Source organism: Podarcis tiliguerta (genome assembly GCF_965153285.1).
Source record: "Podarcis tiliguerta genome assembly, chromosome: 4".
NCBI lineage: Eukaryota > Metazoa > Chordata > Lepidosauria > Squamata > Lacertidae > Podarcis > Podarcis tiliguerta.
This window is the reverse complement of record NC_139537.1, coordinates 16,521,037-16,541,607: the sequence shown is the minus strand read 5'-3', so window position 1 is coordinate 16,541,607 and position 20,571 is coordinate 16,521,037. Positions and strand designations below refer to the sequence as shown.

At 46.3% G+C, this 20,571-nt stretch overlaps 1 protein-coding gene across 2 annotated transcripts; it reads left to right on the top strand.

Annotated features, from left to right (window-relative positions):
- Positions 1 to 7,046: 7,046 nt before the first annotated feature.
- Positions 7,047 to 15,944, top strand: CWC15 (CWC15 spliceosome associated protein homolog). Of its 2 annotated transcripts, none has more exons than XM_083436882.1 (7): positions 7,047 to 7,392; positions 8,744 to 8,921; positions 10,528 to 10,640; positions 11,754 to 11,842; positions 13,124 to 13,234; positions 14,814 to 14,932; positions 15,520 to 15,944. In XM_083436882.1, exons 2-7 carry the CDS (start codon positions 8,791 to 8,793, stop codon positions 15,647 to 15,649), a joined length of 693 nt encoding a protein of 230 aa, XP_083293008.1. In that variant the 5' UTR covers positions 7,047 to 7,392; positions 8,744 to 8,790; the 3' UTR covers positions 15,650 to 15,944. The 2 variants fall into 2 exon arrangements, with proteins under 2 accessions (XP_083293008.1, XP_083293009.1); XM_083436883.1 differs by lacking the exon at positions 7,047 to 7,392 and adding an exon at positions 7,424 to 7,540.
- Positions 15,945 to 20,571: the final 4,627 nt, after the last annotated feature.

Here is a 20,571-nt window from a genome sequence, read left to right as displayed (position 1 = left end):
GCAACCTCCAATTTGCATGGGGGTTGCTTTCCGGGTCATTGTGCTTGATGGCAGAGGCTGCATAAGCTCGCTCCACCCCATTACTTCCCCTTTTCCTGCCAATTCCAGGTCCCTGCAATGCACACAGGCAGGGTCATGCATCAGGTGGACCTGTTTGTTGCCTGTACAGCATACAGAGGGCTAAAGGTTAGCCACAGCTCTGCTCAAAGCCATCTTTGTCTGCCAATCTCCAGTTGTTTAATCAGCTTCAAGCAGATAGTGTTTTCTGGACTGCACCTCATATTATCATGCTATGCCTGCCTGCTGTGAGATTCCGAACACCTCCAGCACCATTTTGTACTATCAGGTCGTGAGCAGAGGGCTTCAGAAGTTAATAATACAAATCTGCTTTATATGATGTCCTCTGTACAGTACTAAGGAACCAAATGATTGAGCAAAAAGCACATTATGCCTTATTTAAAACATATTCTTACCCTCAAAGAATTCTGGACACTGTAGTTTACCCCCCACAGAGTTACAATTCCCAGCAACTCTTAACAAACTACAGTGCCCAGAATTCTTTGAGGGGGCGAATGTGCTTTGATTGTGTGTTGATGGCAGAGTGTGTACACAGCCAGAATAGGTTTGACATCAGCAGGTGCCTGGCAACTTATTACATAAAAGACTTCAGATGACTTACAAACTGATACTGGAGGGGGGGAGAAGGAAATCATAGGATACACTCTTGTGGTATGCAGTTTAAATGGAATTGCTGTGTCATTTTGGCTTCTCATAGACATGCCAGTCATATGTGTGCGCAGCCTGTGAAATCAATTTAATGAGAACCCTCGTGCCATTGCTGTCATACACAGCCCAGTGTAATTTTGACCTCCATTTAGGTACCATTGGCTGCCTATCTAGGAAGATCAGACATGCCAGCCAATGTCTTGGCTTGACTACAGCTTGCTAATGTTCACCACTGGCAGATTATTCAATCAGTCACAAAGCGAACACAAAATTTGCAAAGCCCTTTGGGCTAGTGTGAGGCGAGGAGCTGTATTTTCTGCCAGTTATAAGAATGAACAATGAGCTTGTGATCTTGACTGATGTGGTTGGTTGGAGACCACCTGATACTTCAGCAATGGTGATGTTGAGGAGGAGTGGAGCTTGTCAGGTGGGAAGCCAGTTGGAGCTTCATGTAAGATGAGAGACCACCTGGAACACCATGTAACACCATAATTTCCAGGGTCCAGACCTGGAACCTGTGGTCTCCTTGGAAGAAGAGCAGGCCTCCCCAGCTGACCACCACACAATCAGAATAGAAATGCCAAGTTCAGAACCATGGTCCATAGGGTTCAGTATTATCAGTGACTTTCCAGAATTTCAGACAGGAATCTCTCCCATCCCTGCCTGGGTTTGAAATTGGAATCTTCTGCATGCAAAGCAGATGCTCTTATAATTGAGCTATAGCCCTTTCCTCTAACACTGAGGAGCAACCTTGAGGAGCTATTGGAGGTCTCCATAGGAGTTGCCTGGAACCCTTGCTGATTCTCGGATTTTGTCAAACACACACACACACAGACCCATGGCCACAAGGGCAGAGAAGATGGCAAGCCAGAGGTGAGCTTCAGGGCACTGGCATTGTGACCAGCCGGCAACACGTGAGTCTACTCAGGAGGAAGGAGAAGCACATGTGGGCGCCTGCCCTGATCAGGATCCGCCCGAGAAGCAGATGGGCTTGAGAGTCTATCTTCTGTATAAGCTCTCATTCTGAGCTCTGAATCACTGGGGAAACTGGCAAAGATAACGAAATAATATAATAAGAGGAAGTGCAAATCGCTCAGCTCAGAAATGAACCAATTGCTTTTATGGGTGCCATTATCACTCACCCCTCCATCACAATCTGTAATTGGGTTAATATTATAATACTGGGCTGACTTGCAGGGTCATACAGATTGCTTTAGCTCGTAGGCGTAATGGCCTGGGATTGCATACCAGTGCAAAGAACAAATTTGGCACAAGGGCAGCCTTTGAGGCTAGAGCAGGCCCTACCGTTGGGCAGAGTGAGGCGGCAGATATTATGGGGTTGGAAGAAGCTTTGAGTTCTTGGAGTACAGAGCTGTGTATGCCCTGCAGCTCCTAGACAAGCCTACTGCCCTCTAGTGCAATAGGACAGTGTTATTCAATCTTGGGTCCCTAGATCCTGTTGTACGACAACATCCATCACCCCCTGCCAGCTTAGCCAATAGTCAGGGATGATGGAAATCGTAGTCCAACAACATCTGGTGAAGAGCACTGCAGTTGAGGGCACCACCCTGTTGCCTGTTTTCAACTGAGATTCAGCTCCTAATCCATTGGGCGCCTGTGGAATGGAGGGTGGCATCGCCTCGTCCTTGTCCAGCAAAATTTATTGAGCCGGCCTCGGTGTTTAACTTGCTGTTTTTGGCAGAGGGATACGCACCAGATGGGCAATCGCAATGTCAAATATTATTGCTGGGTAAAGAATCTGCTCGGAGGTTTGTTTTCTGACATTGCATTCCAGTTGGTTTAGCAGAACGGCGAACAGGAGAAGAATGTGCAATTCAACACTCTTTGCAGCAGTGCCATCAGGGCAGGAATTTAGGGCACGTGTCCAGGGCCCCACTCAGCAGAATGAGCTGGAGGGGCTCCCAATTTAGCCAGGGTGGTGTATCCTGAAGTTGGCCCATTGCAGCCTAAAGGAGAATCTCCCTATAAGACCATTAATTCCAGAGTCTAAAATAAAAGTGCAATAGTCACAAATGGAGTTTGTGGTCTGTTCAGCTTCTGATGGTCCTGGAATATTCAGCGCCTGCTATGTTTTGTTTCTGCCCTAAAGCTTTGCTGTGCTTCCTGATCAAAGAGAGCTTTATGCTGTTTCTCTGCACAAGAAAACAGCTTCCAGTCCAGCATCTGAGCACATTGCCTTCCCTTGTATGTCTGGGGACTGAAAAAAAGGCCAACTGCAGCCCTCTTATCTGCAGAGGCCAGAGCTCTTGATAAATTGTACTCAATTGTAAGGCATCTGTTTTGCATACAGAAGGCCCAAGTAATATCCATGCAGAAATGAACATTGTGAACAAGTGGTAAACAAGCAAGTTCTCACCTGCTTTAAAAAATAATGCCCATTGCATTCAGTGGGACTTGTTCTCAGGTAAGCATGTATATTAGACGTGCAGCCTCAGTGTCATCATGAATTTTCTCAGCAGCCTGCTACAACAAAATCAGCGACTGACGGACTGAATTTTTTGTTCCACATAGAAAAGGAGATATTTCAACTGTTGCAGGAGAAGTCAGTTGGCCCTTGCAGGGCTTGAACAGGCAAGAGATGGGAAGGGTTCATAGCTTGCTTTCATTCGTTGCCAGCTGTAGGCTTGATGGAACAAGAATGGGAGGAGGCGGGTGATGAAGTTCGACAGGGAACAACGAGAATGCATGGAGCCTTGCCAAGAGTCAGGCTAGTAAAGCTTGCAAATAGTCTTTGAACCCTCTTTCATCTTGACCACTCGGAGCCAGTTTGGTAGGCTGGCTACAAATATTCACCCAACCCCACCCTCAAACAACTCCTTGCACTTATTCCTTAGGTGAAAGGAAACACAGAAGCGTAACCAGAAGAAACAGAATTGGCGTTTCGACTTTTAATCCTGCAAAGGGTACTGAGCCCAACAATACTGAATTGCATTCCCCACCCATGAACTGGAATTGCTCTATGGCAGCTTCGGGATTACAAAATGTCATAAAGTTTCCATGATCAGTGGAGAACATGGAAACTTAATGGCATTTTGCGTAATATTTTGATAGATATATACAGGATAAGCAGGTGGCAACAAGGCAGGGTGTATCTGTTTCTATTGGTCAGGGGGACAAAATGAGGGAATATATGGTGTGTGGGTGTTTTCTTATCTTAGGATCAGTGGCTCTTCAGCAAGCCCAGTATTTTATACAATCCTATTTGGCCAGTAACTCAGAAGCACTGGGAACACGCCATTTCCCAGAGGATACACACAACCAGACACCTTCATCTGCCCCAGCTGTAACAAAACATGTTTCTCCAATATCGGTCTCTCCAGCCACAGCAGGCGCTGCAACCTTCCAAAAGTTTGACTCCACCCCCAAAGGCCCACTCCTCCATTGTCTCCCGAGACAGACAGATGCCAACACGCACCAGGAGGTGGAATATCATCTGGATTCTCTCATACCAACTGTTCAAATGGTTGCATCTTTGTATCTTATTCTTTAGGAAAAACCCAAAATCTACTGCATTAGAATCCAAGGGAGAGGGGCCTTGGGTGCAAACTTTCTCCAATTTGAATCTCAGTTGCGTGTTCCTTGCTGTTGACTGTAAACGCAGAGCACCGTGTCTGTAGTGCCAGAACATCATCACAACCGTCCATTGTTATCTTAAGCCTATTAAATAAAGGATTTTGTTATAGATCACACCCTCTGTGCAAGCCCTAATGTGGAATGAGGTGTTACTTTGATTCTCTTTGCCAGAAGGAAATACCTGGCAACAAATGGGAGATTTAGCATTTGACATAGCTTTAATATTTACTGTTGCCGAAACAAGTGTCAAATCCCTTCCAAGTTTCTACAGAAGGCAAGACTGGGCATGCATCTTTTGTATCACACACACGTGTTCAATTCTGGGACAGGTCTGGAAGAGAGACATTGCTGAAAGGGTGGGACTCAAGTTGCAGGTTATGAACTGGACGGACAGCTTCTTTCCTTACCACTCCTCCTCAGGAACATTTCTGACTGCTCCTTCTACAAGTGGCAAATCAGGAGGAAAAAAGAAAACCTTGATAAGGTCCCCGCCTTCCACTTAACTATTCCGGTATGCACAGTTGCATATTTTTGCTGGGTGGAAGCATTTGAAAGATGTCAATTTATAACATGAACTTCAGTAAGTTGGCTGCAGCAAAAACGATACCCACACCTTGATAGACTTGTGGCCCCTTAATTAACAGAGTAATGTTGCATAAACCTTGGTAGTGCAGATTCTAGCCACTTTATCAGAAGCATAACATAAACTGGTAAATATAGGTATACATGAGAACTAAACGGAGCCCAAAGAAATGGAAGAGCTGATAGTAGGAGCATCACGATTCTATGAAGACCATCAATGCCCTGAAATGAAAAGCTTGGATTTTTAATCTAGGCAGCCACCGCAGACTTGCTCTACTAATGAAAAGTTAAAATAAGTAGGAACATCTTGCACACTACTGTCTACCCTGACTGGTAGCAGCTGTCTAGGGCCACGTTCACACCATCTATTTAAAATACTATGACACTACTTTAAACACACATGGCTTTCCCCAAAGAATTCTGGGTACTGTGAGTTGTTAGAAGACCCCTATTCCCCTCACAAAGCTGCAAGTAACATATTTCAATTTGAAGAGGGATTTGTTGTTAAACCACTGTTTAAAGTGTTTTAAATGGTATCATGATGCTTTGGAAGTATATCGTGAATTTGGTCTAGGGTTCCGGACCAAGTCTTGGAAATAGCAGGAACTGAACTTGGGGGTTTTTGTACGCAAAGCACATGCTCTACCAGCCCCACCTAAGCCTTTCACTCCTTCCCAGTTGGTTCACAGAAACATAGAATTGTAGAGCTGGAAGGAACCCCGGGGGTCATCTTAGCCCAGGGGTGCCCAAACTGTTTTCAAAGAGGGCCAGATTTGATAAAGTGAACATGCATGAGGGCCGACCACCACCTTCCGAGGGAGTCCATTCCACTGTTGAACAGAAAGTTACTCCTGATGTTTAGCCAGAATCTCCTTTCTTGTCATCAGTTGGTTTGGGACCTGCCTGAAGGGACCCCAAAGAAAGACTGAAGTTGCTTCCCAGAATATTTACAAATTCAAATACATGCAGATGTGGACTACTCCAGTCTAATCTGAATGGGGGCTGTGAATTTAGCCATTAATTTAAAGTGTTGCAAAATGCTCTATAATCTTTGAATGACGGGTGGTATATAAATTTAATTTAATAGTAATAATAATAATAATAAAATAGCTAAATAATACTCAAATGTGGACAAGCCCCTGGTCCCCAGACAGACCTCGTGGTTTGTCTTTACAGGGGTACCTCTGGTTACATACTTAATTTGTTCCGGAGGTCCGTTCTTAACCTGAAACTGTTCTTAACCTGAGGCACCACTTTAGCTAATGGGGCCTCCCGTTGCTGCAGCGCCACCGCCGTGCGATTTCTGTTCTCATCCTGAAGCAAAGTCCTTAACCCAAGGTACTATTTCTGGGTTAGCGGAGTCTGTAACCTGAAGCATATGTAACCTGAAGCATGTTTAACCCGAGGTACCACTGTAACACCTTACAGCACCTCAGTGATTCTGGTGAGTTCTGCAGCTCCCTGAGGACCTCTCGTGGCTTAACATGACTTTTAGCATTTCAGATATAGATTTTTAAAGCTTTCTTTGAACCACTGAACAGGGGAAAAGTGGGATAAAACTTGTTGATTTTTACTGTGAAAAGAAGCTGTTGAGTCACGAAGGTTTGGAAGTGGAAACCACTGTCCCCGTAGCTCAAGAAAAGCTGTCGGGGCCCCCGAGGTGCCCTGACTGGTGGGACCAGCACAGCTATCCTTCAATTCCGTAAAAAAGAGAAGAAGAAAGGCAAGTGGTTTATGAAGCGACGCCCCGCAAGTCCAAGCACGTGACGGCAGATTATCTTTACGGAGCGGAGTGGGAAAAGAACTCTGCACACACTCAGAAGCCCCTTGCTCTGCTCCAGAAACTGCTCCCTTTCGAGCCTTTCCAGCCTCGCTCCATCACCATGGCAACAGAAACTCACGGGGAGCAATCATCTCGCTTCCGACCAGGCGCCGCCCCTTTATGGGCGGGGCATCCTAAGCCGCGTGACGTAACCGGACCGTTGCTTATCCCGACTCCCGCCATTGCCTTGTCCTCGAGGGCGGAAGTCTACGAGAAGCGTAGCAAAGCGCGCCTCTCCGGAACTTCCGGTTTCCAACTGGCCGCCGCCATTTTGCGCAACGGAAAGGGGAAAAAAAGGGAGCGGAGACGTTCTACCTCCATCTCTATGGTATCCTCAGCCTTCCTGAGTCTTGTCTCCAGCCCCACCTCCCTCTTGGATTGCTCTCCATTTCTTCCCAGGAGACATGAGGCGAACGTTGAAGCCGCGCGCAGCCTAGCCATCGCGCGACCATAGACGTGCTTATGCCCAGAGCGACGCGATTTATTTATTTATTTAAACCGGAAACTAGAGCGGCGCGTCCTTCTAGCCTGTGGATTTTCTATGGCTTCGGGGTCTGCGCGCGCACCTGCGGCCTTGGGCGCGGTGGCTCCCGGGAGTGCGGAGGTTGCGACGGATCTGCCGGCCTAGTGGCCGCGCCGCCCTGGTGCCCGTGAGGAGGGAGCAGCCGGTGAGCCTTTCGGGCGGGGGAAGCGGCGCCTTCGGAGGCTGGAAGCTGCCCGTGGCTCCCCTGTCGCGGCTTCCGTGCCTCCGAGCGCCCTTTGGCGGGGTTCGCAGGAGCGGGAGGCCTCAGGTCCTGACTCCTGGGCGGCCCATGGGTGAGAACAGGGGGACACGGGGGCCTCGGACGGGCCTTTGGCCTGGCCCAGCAGGGCTCCCCTGGCGTAGCAGGAGACGCCGGTAGTTTAGGTCGGGCAGGGAGACCGTGGCTTCATTTTTTTTAAGAATCAGATTTTTTTTTTCAGTATCAAAGCCGCCTCAGGACAGCTATTACCGTTTCTTTGTACAAATATAAGCGGGGAAAAGGCGGGTCGCACTAAAGGTTCAGGGGGTTAAAATGCCAAGCATGTCCTTTTGCAGTACATGACAACGAGGTGCATAGCTGTCAACGTTTCCCTTTTCTTGCGAGGAATCCTATTCGGAAGAAGTGAATTTCCCTTTAAAAGGGGGGAAAGTTGACAGCTATGACGAGGGGATCGCAGCAAATCAATTTAATGGATTATTCGGTGAATCAATGCAGAATAGTAGGAGTGAATGGAAGAGTATTGCCTCCGTTCCTATGCCGTAATGTAAGGGTAAAGGTAAAGGACCCCTGCATGGTTAAGTCCAGTCAAAGGCGACTATGGCATTGCGGCACTCATATCACTTTTCAGGCCAGTGGAGCCACCGTTTGTCCACAGACAGCTTTCTGGGTCATGACTAAACCACTTCTGGTGCAATGGGACACCGTGACGGAAACCAGAGCACACGAAATGTAAGGGTAAGGAGGTGATGCTCAATGTCCACTTAGCGTTTTCAGGTGCTCCAAGCAGTGCCCATGTTATCCAGTTGAATGCCGTACAGCAGCCCTGTAAGGTAGGAGCAGCCAACCTGGCGCCCATCAACTGTAGTCCAGTTCTGTCGACTACAACTCCCATCACCTTTGGCTGTGTTGGGTAGGGCTGATGAGAGTCCAGCAACATCTGGACGGCACCCAGTTGACTAACTCTCAGGTATGTCAGTACTGTCGCCATCATTACCACATGAGTGTGGTGTTGAGGTTTATTGCAGAATGGCTTGTTAAAGTCCAAGTAGTGAGGTTATAGTAGAGGTGAGAATTAAGGCAGGGCCTTCCTGATTTGCTGCCTAGGCTCGTAGGACCAAATTGTGCATGGTACTCAATGCATCATAAGCAGCTATCTTTTTTTTTTTTTAATGTAATAGCTGCCGCAGAGGAGTGATTTTATGTGGGACTGCAGTGTGTGGTAATAAGGCTTGCTATGCATGTTGATTTAGATTTTTTGCTTTTTTTGCTCTGGCAGGCTCTAGCATCCATCCATGATGTGCATTTGATCTCACAGTATTAAAGATGACTACTGCAGCTAGACCAACATTTGAACCTGCAAGAGGAGGGAGAGGGAAAGGAGAAGGTGACTTAAGTCAGCTCTCCAAACAATATTCCAGCCGAGATCTTCCCTCTCATACTAAAATCAAATACAGGTAACAGTTTACGTTTCTTGTGGGGGCTGTTTTCTGCAGTGTTTATTTTGTCTTTATCAGGGAATAGTTTTTTCTGTCCCTTTGGCGGGTAGAATTTGCTGCAGGAAAACATTTGCAAACTAAAAGTGATTTCATTATTTGTTTTCTTTCTGGCTATCAGCATAGCACAAATGCTGTGCAGGTGGGCAGACAAACTCTTTGCAATTTGTGTGAGCGATTAACTTTTGTGGACGTCTTCGCAAAACTAACTCTGTTGGAAGGGTGGAGAATCGGATACAGATCCATGCCACCCCCACCCTTGCAGACCAGTTTTGACAGAAGGGTGTCAAATGGCTTGTCAATCACTTGACCACCAGTGACCCATTTTTCTTTATCTGAGCAGTTTGAAGAACTGCACGGGTAGAGGAACAGCACTTTGCAAGCCACAGCAATCAGCTGCTCGATGGTTCCTATAAATTCTGCTTTCAGCCAAACCATATCTTCACCTGCCCTGCACTTGATGTCATATATGGCACCAGGTATATGGGAGGTGGGTTTTGGCTGACCAAAATGGCCCCATGAGCCAAATGGGTCAGCATGCTGAGTCTAATTAGGCTTGCAGTCCAGAGGTTTCCCACCACTTTACGGCCATCTCAGAATTCTCGTAGAACTTCACAAATGGGCAATAAGGGCAAAGCATCTTCCACAACCAGATGGGTACGAGCATGCAGTTTAAACTAACAACAGGCTCATCGTGAGGCCCAGTAAAAAATCTGACTGATTTTTGGCTGCTGTGCTTTTTGGGACCTTTTCCTCGGCTTCCCTATCCCTCATGTGTACTGTGGGGTTATAATAGCACCTGTAATTTGAAGGGATCTGCTTCCAAATCAGTGCTGAAAACTTGCAGTTACTGATAATGTTGGGCAGTGTCATTATCTCCATACTGTAGAAGTGGGTTGAAGCTGCAAGAATAATAGCTTGCCTAGTACCACTTTGCTAGTTCTGGTACTGGCCCTTAACCTTAAAGGCCAGTGGTGGCTGTTGCCCATTGGAAGTGATAGAGCATAAAGAATGGAGACCAGCAGTGAACAGGGTTGGAGCTGTAGACAGAGCTAGCTAAATCTAGGGTTGTCCTCATCTTCCTCCCTGTTGAGCAACACTGGGACTGAGGAGGAGGAAGCTGACAGACATTGCCCCCTGGTGACCTATTTGCCATAAAACAGCAGCTTTCAAAGCCCAATTCAGCTTGGCATATGGGGAACCTGAAATGCTATGCTTTCCTTCATTCTCTTAGGCCCTTCTCCATGTCTCCCTGCCCCTTTTCTGTGGTGGCTCCTAGCCCTGGAATGCCTTTGCCAGGGAGACTCAACTGCCACCAGTTTTTATTTCTTTTTAAAAGCTTATTCTCTGTTGTTTTAAGCATCCGATTATTCCTTTTAAATGTGTTGAGGTGCTCTAGAAGTCTTCAGAGTGGGTTAGTGATTTGTAATAAGTAAAATGACGAGCATTTGGCTGAGGTGATATTTGTTAGGAATGTTTCGCCTCTCATAGTCACAGCAACTGTAATGCGTCAGCTGTATGTGGATAATTCCTTCCCTTCAGCTTCTGCACTTGCTTCTTGTTTCAGACAAACCACCCAGGATGCCCCCGAAGAGGTACGCAACCGTGACTTCAGGAGAGAACTGGAGGAGAGGGAGAGAGTTGTCGTGAGGGAGAAGAACAGAGACAGGCCTGCGCGAGGTCTGTGTTGTTTTGGCAGATTATTTTCCCTTTCGGAGGGGAGGTCAGGCTGTGACTTGCAGGCTGCTGGGGAATCACGTTGTGTATTAAGGACAGTTCCAGGTCATTCAACAAAAGTTAATCCAAGTAATCCAAGTAGAATTAAGCATTTAAGCACTTGCTGGGTACCCGTAGGCAGCAAGGAATTGTATGTAGGCATTTTTTTTAAAAAAAATCTAAAATATAAAAAAAATTCAAATGAAAATATTTTATAATTCTTATTATGAGGAAAGTCTGGAAGCAGTTCACATCATTAAAACCTGCATTAAACCCATTTTTAAAAGTGCAAGTATTGGAAGATCAGGAGAGATCCCCTCACCACATAGATCCCTGCCTGGCAAATTTGCTCCTCAGATGGGGTAATGTTATGGGTAAAGGTAAAGGGACCCCTGACCATCAGGTCCAGTCATGACCGACTCTGGGGTTGCGGTGCTCATCTCGCTTTATTGGCCGAGGGAGCCGGCATACAGCTTCTGGGTCATGTGGCCAGCATGACGAAGCTGCTTCTGGCAAACCAGAGCAGCGCATGGAAACGCCGTTTACCTTCCCGCCGGGCTTTTGTGCTTTCGAACTGCTAGGTTGGCAGGAGCAGGGACCGAACAACGGGAGCTCACCCCATTGTGGGGATTCGAACCGCCGACCTTTTGATCGGCAAGTCGACCCGCTTCCCTAATGTTAAGGGTACCATGAGCTTAATAGGAGAAACCAGCTGAGAGCAAATTGCAAAACAAAGCAGTAGAAGAGAGAAGTATTACACTCTCCTCAGCTTTTGAGACCTTCTTCCAAAAAGCAAGGATCAAGCCAAGTCTGTCTCCTTAATGTGGCTTTCCCTAGACATCTGAAGGAGTTTGATCCGAGAGTGAGATGATGCCAGGAAGGGTTGTACATGCAACAAATGACTTAACACTGGTTTGTGTTGGCAAAAGATTCATATGCTTCTAGTAATTCTATTTTATTTTTGCATTTGGGTTCGCAGTAAGCTTAGTGTTGGTGATTCTCTATGTTTCGCTCGCTTTTCTTTTATTGCTGTTGGTCACGCAAGTTCTCACGGTTTTTCCTGTGTTTGCCCCCCAGAGCACACAACGTCCTCTTCTGTGTCTAAGAAACCCCGGCTAGATCAGATCCCTGCAGCTAACCTGGATGCAGATGATCCTTTGACTGACGTATGTATTATTGGATGTTGGGAAACAGTATTTGCTGGACAGAAAAACAGATGCTTGAAAAATCAGTAGCAAGGTTCTTGTTGGGACACCAATAAAAACTTCATCAAAAAAGTGAAAACAAGTTTTTGCCACTTTAATATTTCCACTCAGCTACATTGGGTGGCTGGTTGCATCCTTGTTTTGCTTTGACAGAGGTTTCCTTCATCAGAACAGGGAGGAAGGCGATTTTTGTTGATTTTCCCCAAGCCCTTGGTGCAGATAGAGTGGGAAGGGGGAGTTGGTGAAAATCACATCCCTGATCTATTGATGGAAGCCAAAAGTGGCTCAAGGTGCTTTCCACCAGCAGAAAAACCCTGATGGGTACAACCCTGCTCTAGAATAGTAGTCCGTTAGTGGAACTGTGACACACAGTCTTTCTAATATCAGAGTCTGAAGTGTTGACAAAACTCATTCATTCATCCTTTATTGGCACAATCCTTCTCCTTGCTTAAACATCAGAAACATGGGGTGCCTCTCTAGGGCAATAGAGAGGAACCTGTTGTCCAGCTGCAGGTTGTGTCAGCCTCGTCCACTGGCCATGCTGGCCGGGGCTGATGGGAGTTGGAGCCCAATGACATCTGAGGGCCACAGGTTTCCCACGCCTTCTGCAGGCCCTCTTTGGGATAGCCATGTGCAACTTGTGATCAGCTACGGCAAACGCAGCCTGACAGCTGTGCATTGCAAGCCACCTGGGGCTCCATAAGTCTTCTGACCTGTCTGCCTGTCTAGGACTGTGGAATTCTATGATATATGGGCTGTCAGGCACCTGTTTTGCCTGACAGTACTTAACTGATGGGCCACACACTGTGCGGTGGGCAGGCCTGAATTTTAGAGGAACAGTCATTTCATTTTAAAATGGTACAGTCATATGGATGTAGAGAGGAGAGGATGATTTTTATACTGTCAATTTTGAGGAAACTGACAAGATGTGCTGATGGAGCATTTTGTCATTGGCTAGTAAGCTTAGGCAACACAGGTCAGTCTTGAAGCACTGCACTGGTGTGCTTAAACTTAAAACCTTGTATGCAGCACACGTGGCAGTATATTGGCACATCACATGGGCCTATGGAAATTGCAAGGTGCAAAAATGTCTGTGTAAGACATTCATGTGGAGGTTCACCTGATCCGTTGTGTTGGAAATAGGATGCTGTTGTGTGTAATGCTACGCATAAAGTTCTGCCTAAGTTTCCATGGTGGGTAGGAGATGGGACAGTGTTTGCTAAAACTTTGCTGCATCTGTAGGAGGAGGATGAAGATGAGGACTATGATGAAGAGAGTGACGATGACACAGCTGCTCTTTTAGCTGAGCTAGAAAAGATCAAGAAGGAGCGGGCTGAGGAGCAGGCCCGAAAGGTAAGCATCTTTTCATTCTTATTATAAAATCTGCCATAGGCAGGTCATTGGCCCATTTAACCTGCAGAGGTCTCTGCAGGTTAAATGGGCCAATGTAGGGACCTAATCTGGAGCTTTCTGCAAGCCAGGTGTTTCTGCAGCCATTACGCTGCTAATGACTTGTATAGCTTTCAAAGTGTGTGTGTGTTAAATCCCTGCCTGAATACTTCAAAGCAATTAGCCTTTCAAGCAACCAACAACATTAATGGACACATGCTGTACGTGATTTTGTTATGTCAGAAATAGTTTTAATGACCCCCGTCCCCTTTTTGGGTAATCCACTGATCTCCAAAGTGAAGTCTTAGCCCTGGTTACTTTACATCAGAGCAGAATGGTGCTACCGTGTAGCTTCAGGGGAGAACCTCCAGCCCTCAGGCCAAATGGATTGGAAGCCATAGAGTGAACATTCTGTTGTTTCTTGCCAAGCCTGGCTTGTGGCAACTAGGGGCTCCATACTATAGCTGATCCTTCCGCAAAGCAGGTCTTGCTCTGTTTTTGCACTTCCTTTCCCTGTGCAGTTTAAACCACATTGGCAAAGGGAACGTTCTGTTCCTTTGCAAACTGGCTTTAATTCAAGCCAAGGAATGAAAGGAAAACTCTTCACCTGATGTCATGGTGACGCCAGGTGATTGACAGATGGGCAGCTCCCACCCACCTTCCCAAGTGCCCCGTGAGGGCTGGGGGATGTCAGGATCCAGTTTTCCACCCCCACCCCCACCCCGCTGTATATAAGTGCTACAGAAAACAGTTTCCAGAAATGACTGTTTGATGCCACTAGAGGCCAGTAGAAGCTGTTTAAGATGGAGAACCCTATGCGGCTGCCTTTTGGTTTTCATTATGGTATTAATCGTTCTGTTTCCCTTGCCAGCTCTAGTTATCCCTTTCAATGTTTCAAGCTGCCTTAATCATTGCTGTCCAGTATTCTTTTGCATGTGGCCCCTCTAGAATGTTCTGCTGGTCCTGAATCTATTAATGCAGAAGATCTGCCATATATATTTAAGCCCTGGCTTGGTCGCCATGGGCAACAAGGAACTGCATGTAGGAAGATGCACAGGTTTCCATACAGACAAACAAACCAGGCTTGTGGGTGAGAGATTTCTAGCTTTCTGGACTCAGTGCCCTCTTTGATGTGCAGAGTGATACCACCTCCATTACAGCCTTCCCTGCCCTTCCTAGAGAATTCATATCAAGAGATAACCATGCCCTGCTGTGGGGAAATCTGAAGATCAGCCCTCCATTGTTTTGACTTTATTGTTCCAAGCTCGGGAATACATAAAGCCAAAACCCCAGAGCAGTTTCGTTGTGCACACCGAGCCAGTATTTGCCGTGTGTTTGTTTTCAGCACTGTAATGGTGACAGCTGCCTTTAATTTAAAACCTGGTACTGCAAGAAGGAAAAACAGAAAAGAGAAACCTAAATAGACTGGATAAGATGGTTGGGAATTTTATGTGGCCAAGTCCCCAGCTTCCTCAAAATCAGGTGGAACAGAAAATAGGGTCTATGTTATAGCTCACGGACCATCTTTTTCTCACCTTGCCAGGAACTAGAGCAGAAAGCTGAAGAGGAGAGGATACGGATGGAGAACATCCTGAGTGGGAACCCTTTGTTGAACCTCACTGGTCCAGTTCAGCCTCAGGCAAACTTCAAAGTGAAGAGAAGGTATGGAGCTGCTTGCTTTACATAGGGATGTCCACCTAAATTACTTGTTCCCAACTTCTCCACAATTTCACAGTTCCAGAATATTTTACATGAATGTTAATTGTATGCTTAAGTTTAGTTTTTGGTTGCTTTTTTTTAACGTTGTTAATATTATCTTATGGATTATGAATGCTGTAGTACTTTGTGAATCCTATAATATTATATATATATATATATATATATATATATATATATATATATATATATATATTTGCAATTGTGCGGTTTTCCTCATTTGTTTTAATAGTGTTTTATGAATTGTAATATTTTACTGATGATTTGTTAATTGATCTATATGATTTGTGATGTTCTATTATGTTGTTTATTGTTTGCTAAGCCACTTTGTGATTCATGTGAATAAAAATCAGCATAGATATCTAATGAATCACATCAAGTCCAGTGCACAGCCCCACAAGTCACTGGCCCTGCTGGCTGTGGCTGGTGGATATTGCACTATAGCATGGATTAACGCTCCTTACCTTTTGTCTTGTGATGTCACACATTTTCTCTTTAATATGGTTAACATATTTTGATTCTCCTGGATTTAGATGGGACGATGACGTGGTCTTCAAGAACTGTGCAAAGGGAGTCGATGAGATGAAAAAGGACAAAAGATTCGTCAATGACACGCTGCGGTCTGAATTTCACAAAAAGTTCATGGAGAAATACATCAAGTAGTCCTTTTCCTTTTTTTCATTTTGAATATGCTGTGTCACTGATGGACTAAATGGAGCAAGCCTTTTCCTTCCTTCTGAAAAACGTGGTTAAAGTGAAAATCTGGCAACGAGTAGCAGTTCTCCAAGGTCGCCGCCGCTACCCTTTTAACATAAAATGACCCTGTCTCTGGAATACTTCCTTGTTTACTTTGTTTTAGCTCGGGCAGCTAATTTCCCAGAAATGTTTCATGAAATTACTTGTAATGGCCTTCCTGTAAATGTTTTGAAAATGGTGTACAATAAACCCTTCGCTCTAAGGGCTGTGTCTTATATTCAACCTGTCATAGCAGCTTCTGGATGAGGCCGCACACCCGCCTTAGGCAATGTGGCTGACTTCTGGCTCTCCAGGTGTTGTACAGTGCCCATCATCCCCAAATAATTGAAGCTGATTGGAGGCCTTTTTTCATGCCTAATTGGATTGGGGCTGGGGGGGGGCAGCAAAGACCTCTGGCTACGTGTGCACCCATGGGTGCCGTGTTGCTGGCCCATGTTGTAAGTATAGCATATTTGAAGTGCTTTAAGCATTCCAAACCTGCTAAGATGTGTGCTAGATGTGATCAGATTAGGTAAAGCGTCAATGTAAGTCCGCTTACCTTTAACGGCGGGTGGTGTTGATGGCTTGGCAATGGTCACATCAGCGGAATTTCAGGCCTGCCTGCAGATCGGCCGATTGCAGGCAGGCTTGGGTGGGAGTTCCCCAGGGGGCAGTCTCAACTTGGGTCCGCTCTCGGGGGGAAATATGTGGCCTACCCAGCTCTCCCCCTAAGTTTTTTAACGGATCGCTAGGTGTGATCAGATTAGTGTTGATAAAAATAATGGGTGTCTGTGGAAGCCCCCTCCTTTGCAGCCAGTGATGAAACACCAGCTTGAAACTATTTTGGGATAGGTTTTTAATTTAATAATAGGCTATTGCCTTGATATGAAGAAGATATAATAAACAGTATTATCTTCAGTATATAGCTCAGTATTTTGGTATATTAAGCAGCAAAGAATCTGCCTTGCTCTATCCTCCAAGAAATCTTCAGATGAAGGGCGATATATTTATTATTATTATTATTATTATTATTATTATTAATGTATATCTCATAAGTGTATCTTCATTCACGTGGGCTTCCCTGACCTCTTTCCGCCTGTTCTGCATTTTAGTGCATGAAACTTGTTCTGGGAACATTAATGTGAAGCCAAGAAAGTATTTTTTGCTCCAGATAGGAAAATGTGATTTAAAAAATCCCTATTGAGGAAAATTTGGTGAAGAAAATAACTCAGCAATTGGTGCAAACACTGTTATTACAATATGTATTCCAGTGGGACTTTTGACAGATATGCCAGCATCCTTTTCGTGCATTATTTAATAATGTCTTCGGCAAGCCCAGCTCTAAGCTCCTATTGCAATTAATGTAATGCACTATAATCCTCTCTTTCCAATGTTTTCCATTCCTAATCCGTGTGCTCCCACTTTGTTCTTCACTGGGTTAGAAAAAAGTGGTGGTCTCGGCTTAGCAGCAGAGCCCGTAATCTTCCTTCACTGCCTACAAACCACATTGCAAGTCCCCTGCTACTTCACACACTGTGTAATTCTCTACCCCGGCTCTACGTGCAGGTGGAAGAGCCATCAGAACAGTCTGAAGCTGCTCCGAAGAGAAGTAACACACCAAGCACTAGTATTTGTAGAGAAGAGAGTCATTGAACATAGGAGCTGTGAGCCAGGCAACGGTCCCAGGTTTAAATCCCATATTCTAATTCCAAAGTTTATGTAGAAGTACAAGTAAGGAGGAGATAGTAGCAGACTCAAAGTAAGCCAAATGTTGCAGAAGTACAAAAAACTTTAGGGAGGAGGAATTAAGCGGGGGACACGTCCCAAAAACAGCTAAACGAAGATGTTGCCCATTGAATGCCAGCTGACTGCAGAGAGCAAGCAAACTGAAAACCAGGGTGGGGCAGGGAAAAGTAATGGAATACGGGGTGGGAGGGGGATGTACAGAGGAAGAGAGAGGACCAAGGATTATAAAATCCATATCAAGGCAATGTATTAGGCCAGCACAATAGCGCACACACAAAAACCCCGCAAGGTGTTGAGTTCTCCAGAACTCTTCATCAGACTCAAGATGGTAAAATAACCCAGCCATTCACTCGTTCTGTGAACAAGTCACCAGCATCCTGTGCGTGACAGGTATCAGATGCTAGTGTGTCTCTCCTTAAAGTGGTCTTGGCTGGTGACCAGCTAGGACAAGGGTCAGCAAACTTTGTCAGCAGGGGGCCAGTCCACTGTCCCTCAGACCTTGGGGAGGCAGAATATATTTGGGGGGGGAGGATGATGCAAGAGCACCACATTCCCCCGGTGGCCGCTTACCTGTGTCTTGCGAGCAGCAGGGGCTGGCGGCGGCAGAGGGAGATGAGCGGTGTACGAAAGGGGCTACGGAGAGGGGCTGCTTAAAATGGCAGGCGCTCAAGTGCTGCTGCTGGTGTCAAAAAAGCCCAGCCCCCTTCCTCCTCTAGGCAGGGCGGGGAGAAGCCAGGAGGAGGGAGGGAGGGAGGAGGCACTGCCGCTGCCATGTGAGGGAGAAAGAAAGAACATGTGCGGTGGCAATGCACGCGGCAATTCCTGGACCATCTGTGGGCCGGATCCAGAAAGCAATTGGGCCTGATCCGGCCCGCGGGCCTTAGTTTGCTGACCAATGGGCATGACCAAAGTCCGTTTTGGGGGCTTAATATCTGGCCCGCCAGTCAATTTAATCTGGCCCTGGGGCATAATCCTAAAAAAAGTTCAGCAACTTCAATCCTAAAAAAAGGTCAACAACACATGTTCGGCCCTCACGCATGTTCACTTCTTCATAAAATCTGGCCCTCTTTGAAAAAAGTTTGGGCACCCCTGGGCTAGGACCAGTGGGGCGGAGGACATGCAGCCCAGCCAAAGTTGAAGCTTGAGCCAATGACAGAGCCAACAAATTCTAGTTTTGTCCTCATCATCCTCCCTGCAAGGGGAAACACTGAGATGTAGGAAGAGTTAGCCAACAGACCCTGCAGCTGCCCCCTTGGACTGGTTGCAAGGAAGGAAGTGGGAGGCAGGGCTGGCTGAGAGCAGACCGAGGCTGGTAGAGCAGGGCCCCATTCTGCCTCCACTTGCTGCTTAAAAATAAGTCCCACTGATTCCAACAGAATCTTCCATGGAAAGCTGCTTAGATTTAAGGCAAGAGAGAATGGCTCTCTGCGACTGCTCAACCATAAACTGTTTGGCCAAGAGAGAAGGAGGTTAATAACACACTTTAAACTTCAAGAAAAACAGCCTTCTGGATGCTTTTTCCATCTCTCTTCTTTCCTCCACTCCCACCCCTCTCTCTTTTGGCAACCCAACCCTCCCATTCATCACTTGGGCTGCTGGCTTGAGTCCTGTTTGGGAAATTCCAGAGGAATAGCACTTTCTCAAACTCGCTATAAGGCGAGAGGGATTGTGCATTTTCCCTCTGGAATGCCGGCTGCCTCTCTTTCTCATGGTCATTTGGCTCTGAATAGCAAATCCCGGAGAGCTTCCATCCTGACCCCATCATTATTTGCACAGGCCGGAGGAAGAGACACTGAAACAAAATCCCTATAGAAGAGCAGAAAACCGGGACTTCTGGCAGTTTCTCACACATTTTTATTAGCTCTGGGAAGGGGGAGGGAGAAGTGCTCTTTGCTATAACCTCAGCAAGCAGGAATAAACGCTCAGCAAGAGCTCAACAATGTCCCAGGTCATAAGTTCCATTAGAGTTGCAATATATCAGAAACTTGCTAAGGTATTAAACTAAACCAGTGCTACTCAAAAGTAGAGGACCGTGGACCAATTGATGCCAGAAGAAGAAGAAGAGTTGGGTTTGATATCCCGCTTTATCACTACCCGAAGGAGTCTCAAAGCAGCTAACATTCTCCTTTCCCTTCCTCCCCCACAACAAACACTCTGTGAGTTGAGTGGGGCTGAGAGACTTCAGAGAAGTGTGACTGGCCCAAGGTCACCCAGCAGCTGCATGTGGAGGAGCGGGGAATTGAACCCAGTTTACGAGTCCACCACTCTTAACCACTACACCACACTGCTAGTCTGCGAGGCGTTGGCTGCTGGTTCCCAGTAACTCCACCACAAGCCATGTTGGGTGCGACGCTTCAGGGGCCAAATCTGGTCCTGATCCCTGGCACAATGGGAGAAGAAACTGTCATTCCGATAGTTTGAGAAGCGCTGGCCTCAGCCTGATGGATGGGGAGTCTGTGGACTACAACTCCCATCAGTCAGCACGGTCAGGGACAGTGGGAGCTGTAGTCCAACAACTTCTGAGTGGCCTCAGAATTACCTATGCCTGCAAATGTCCCTCCCAGCTGTCCCTGTTTCTGAGTGGATCCCGGAAAGCCCCGCTTTTCCTTAGGACGTCCCTATTTTCATTGGAGAAATGTTGGAGTGTATGGAGTTTTGCCACCCCCTGAGCCAAGGAGATAAATAACTATGCAACCTTTAGACAAACTATGCAACCTTTACACAGCTCTGTAAGACATCTGAAGGCAGCCTGCTTAGGGAAGTCTTCTTTAAAATGTTTTGTTATGTTTTTATATATGTTGGAAGCTGACCAGAGTGGCTGGGGCAACCCAATCAGATGGACGGGGTCTAAATAATAAAATTACTACTACTACTACTACTACTACTACTACTACTACTATGGAATAGGACATCCCTATTTTCATTGGAGAAATGTTGGAGGATATGCACCTGCCTTAAGACTGGAGAAATAAGAAAATGAGAAAAACCAAAATTAACAGAGTGCCTCATCCTTATCCTTCTCTGAGTGACTGTGGCCTTGTAGTGGATAAGGGGCCTGGGTTCTAATCCATACTTCAGCCACAAAACCTATTAATGGACAAACT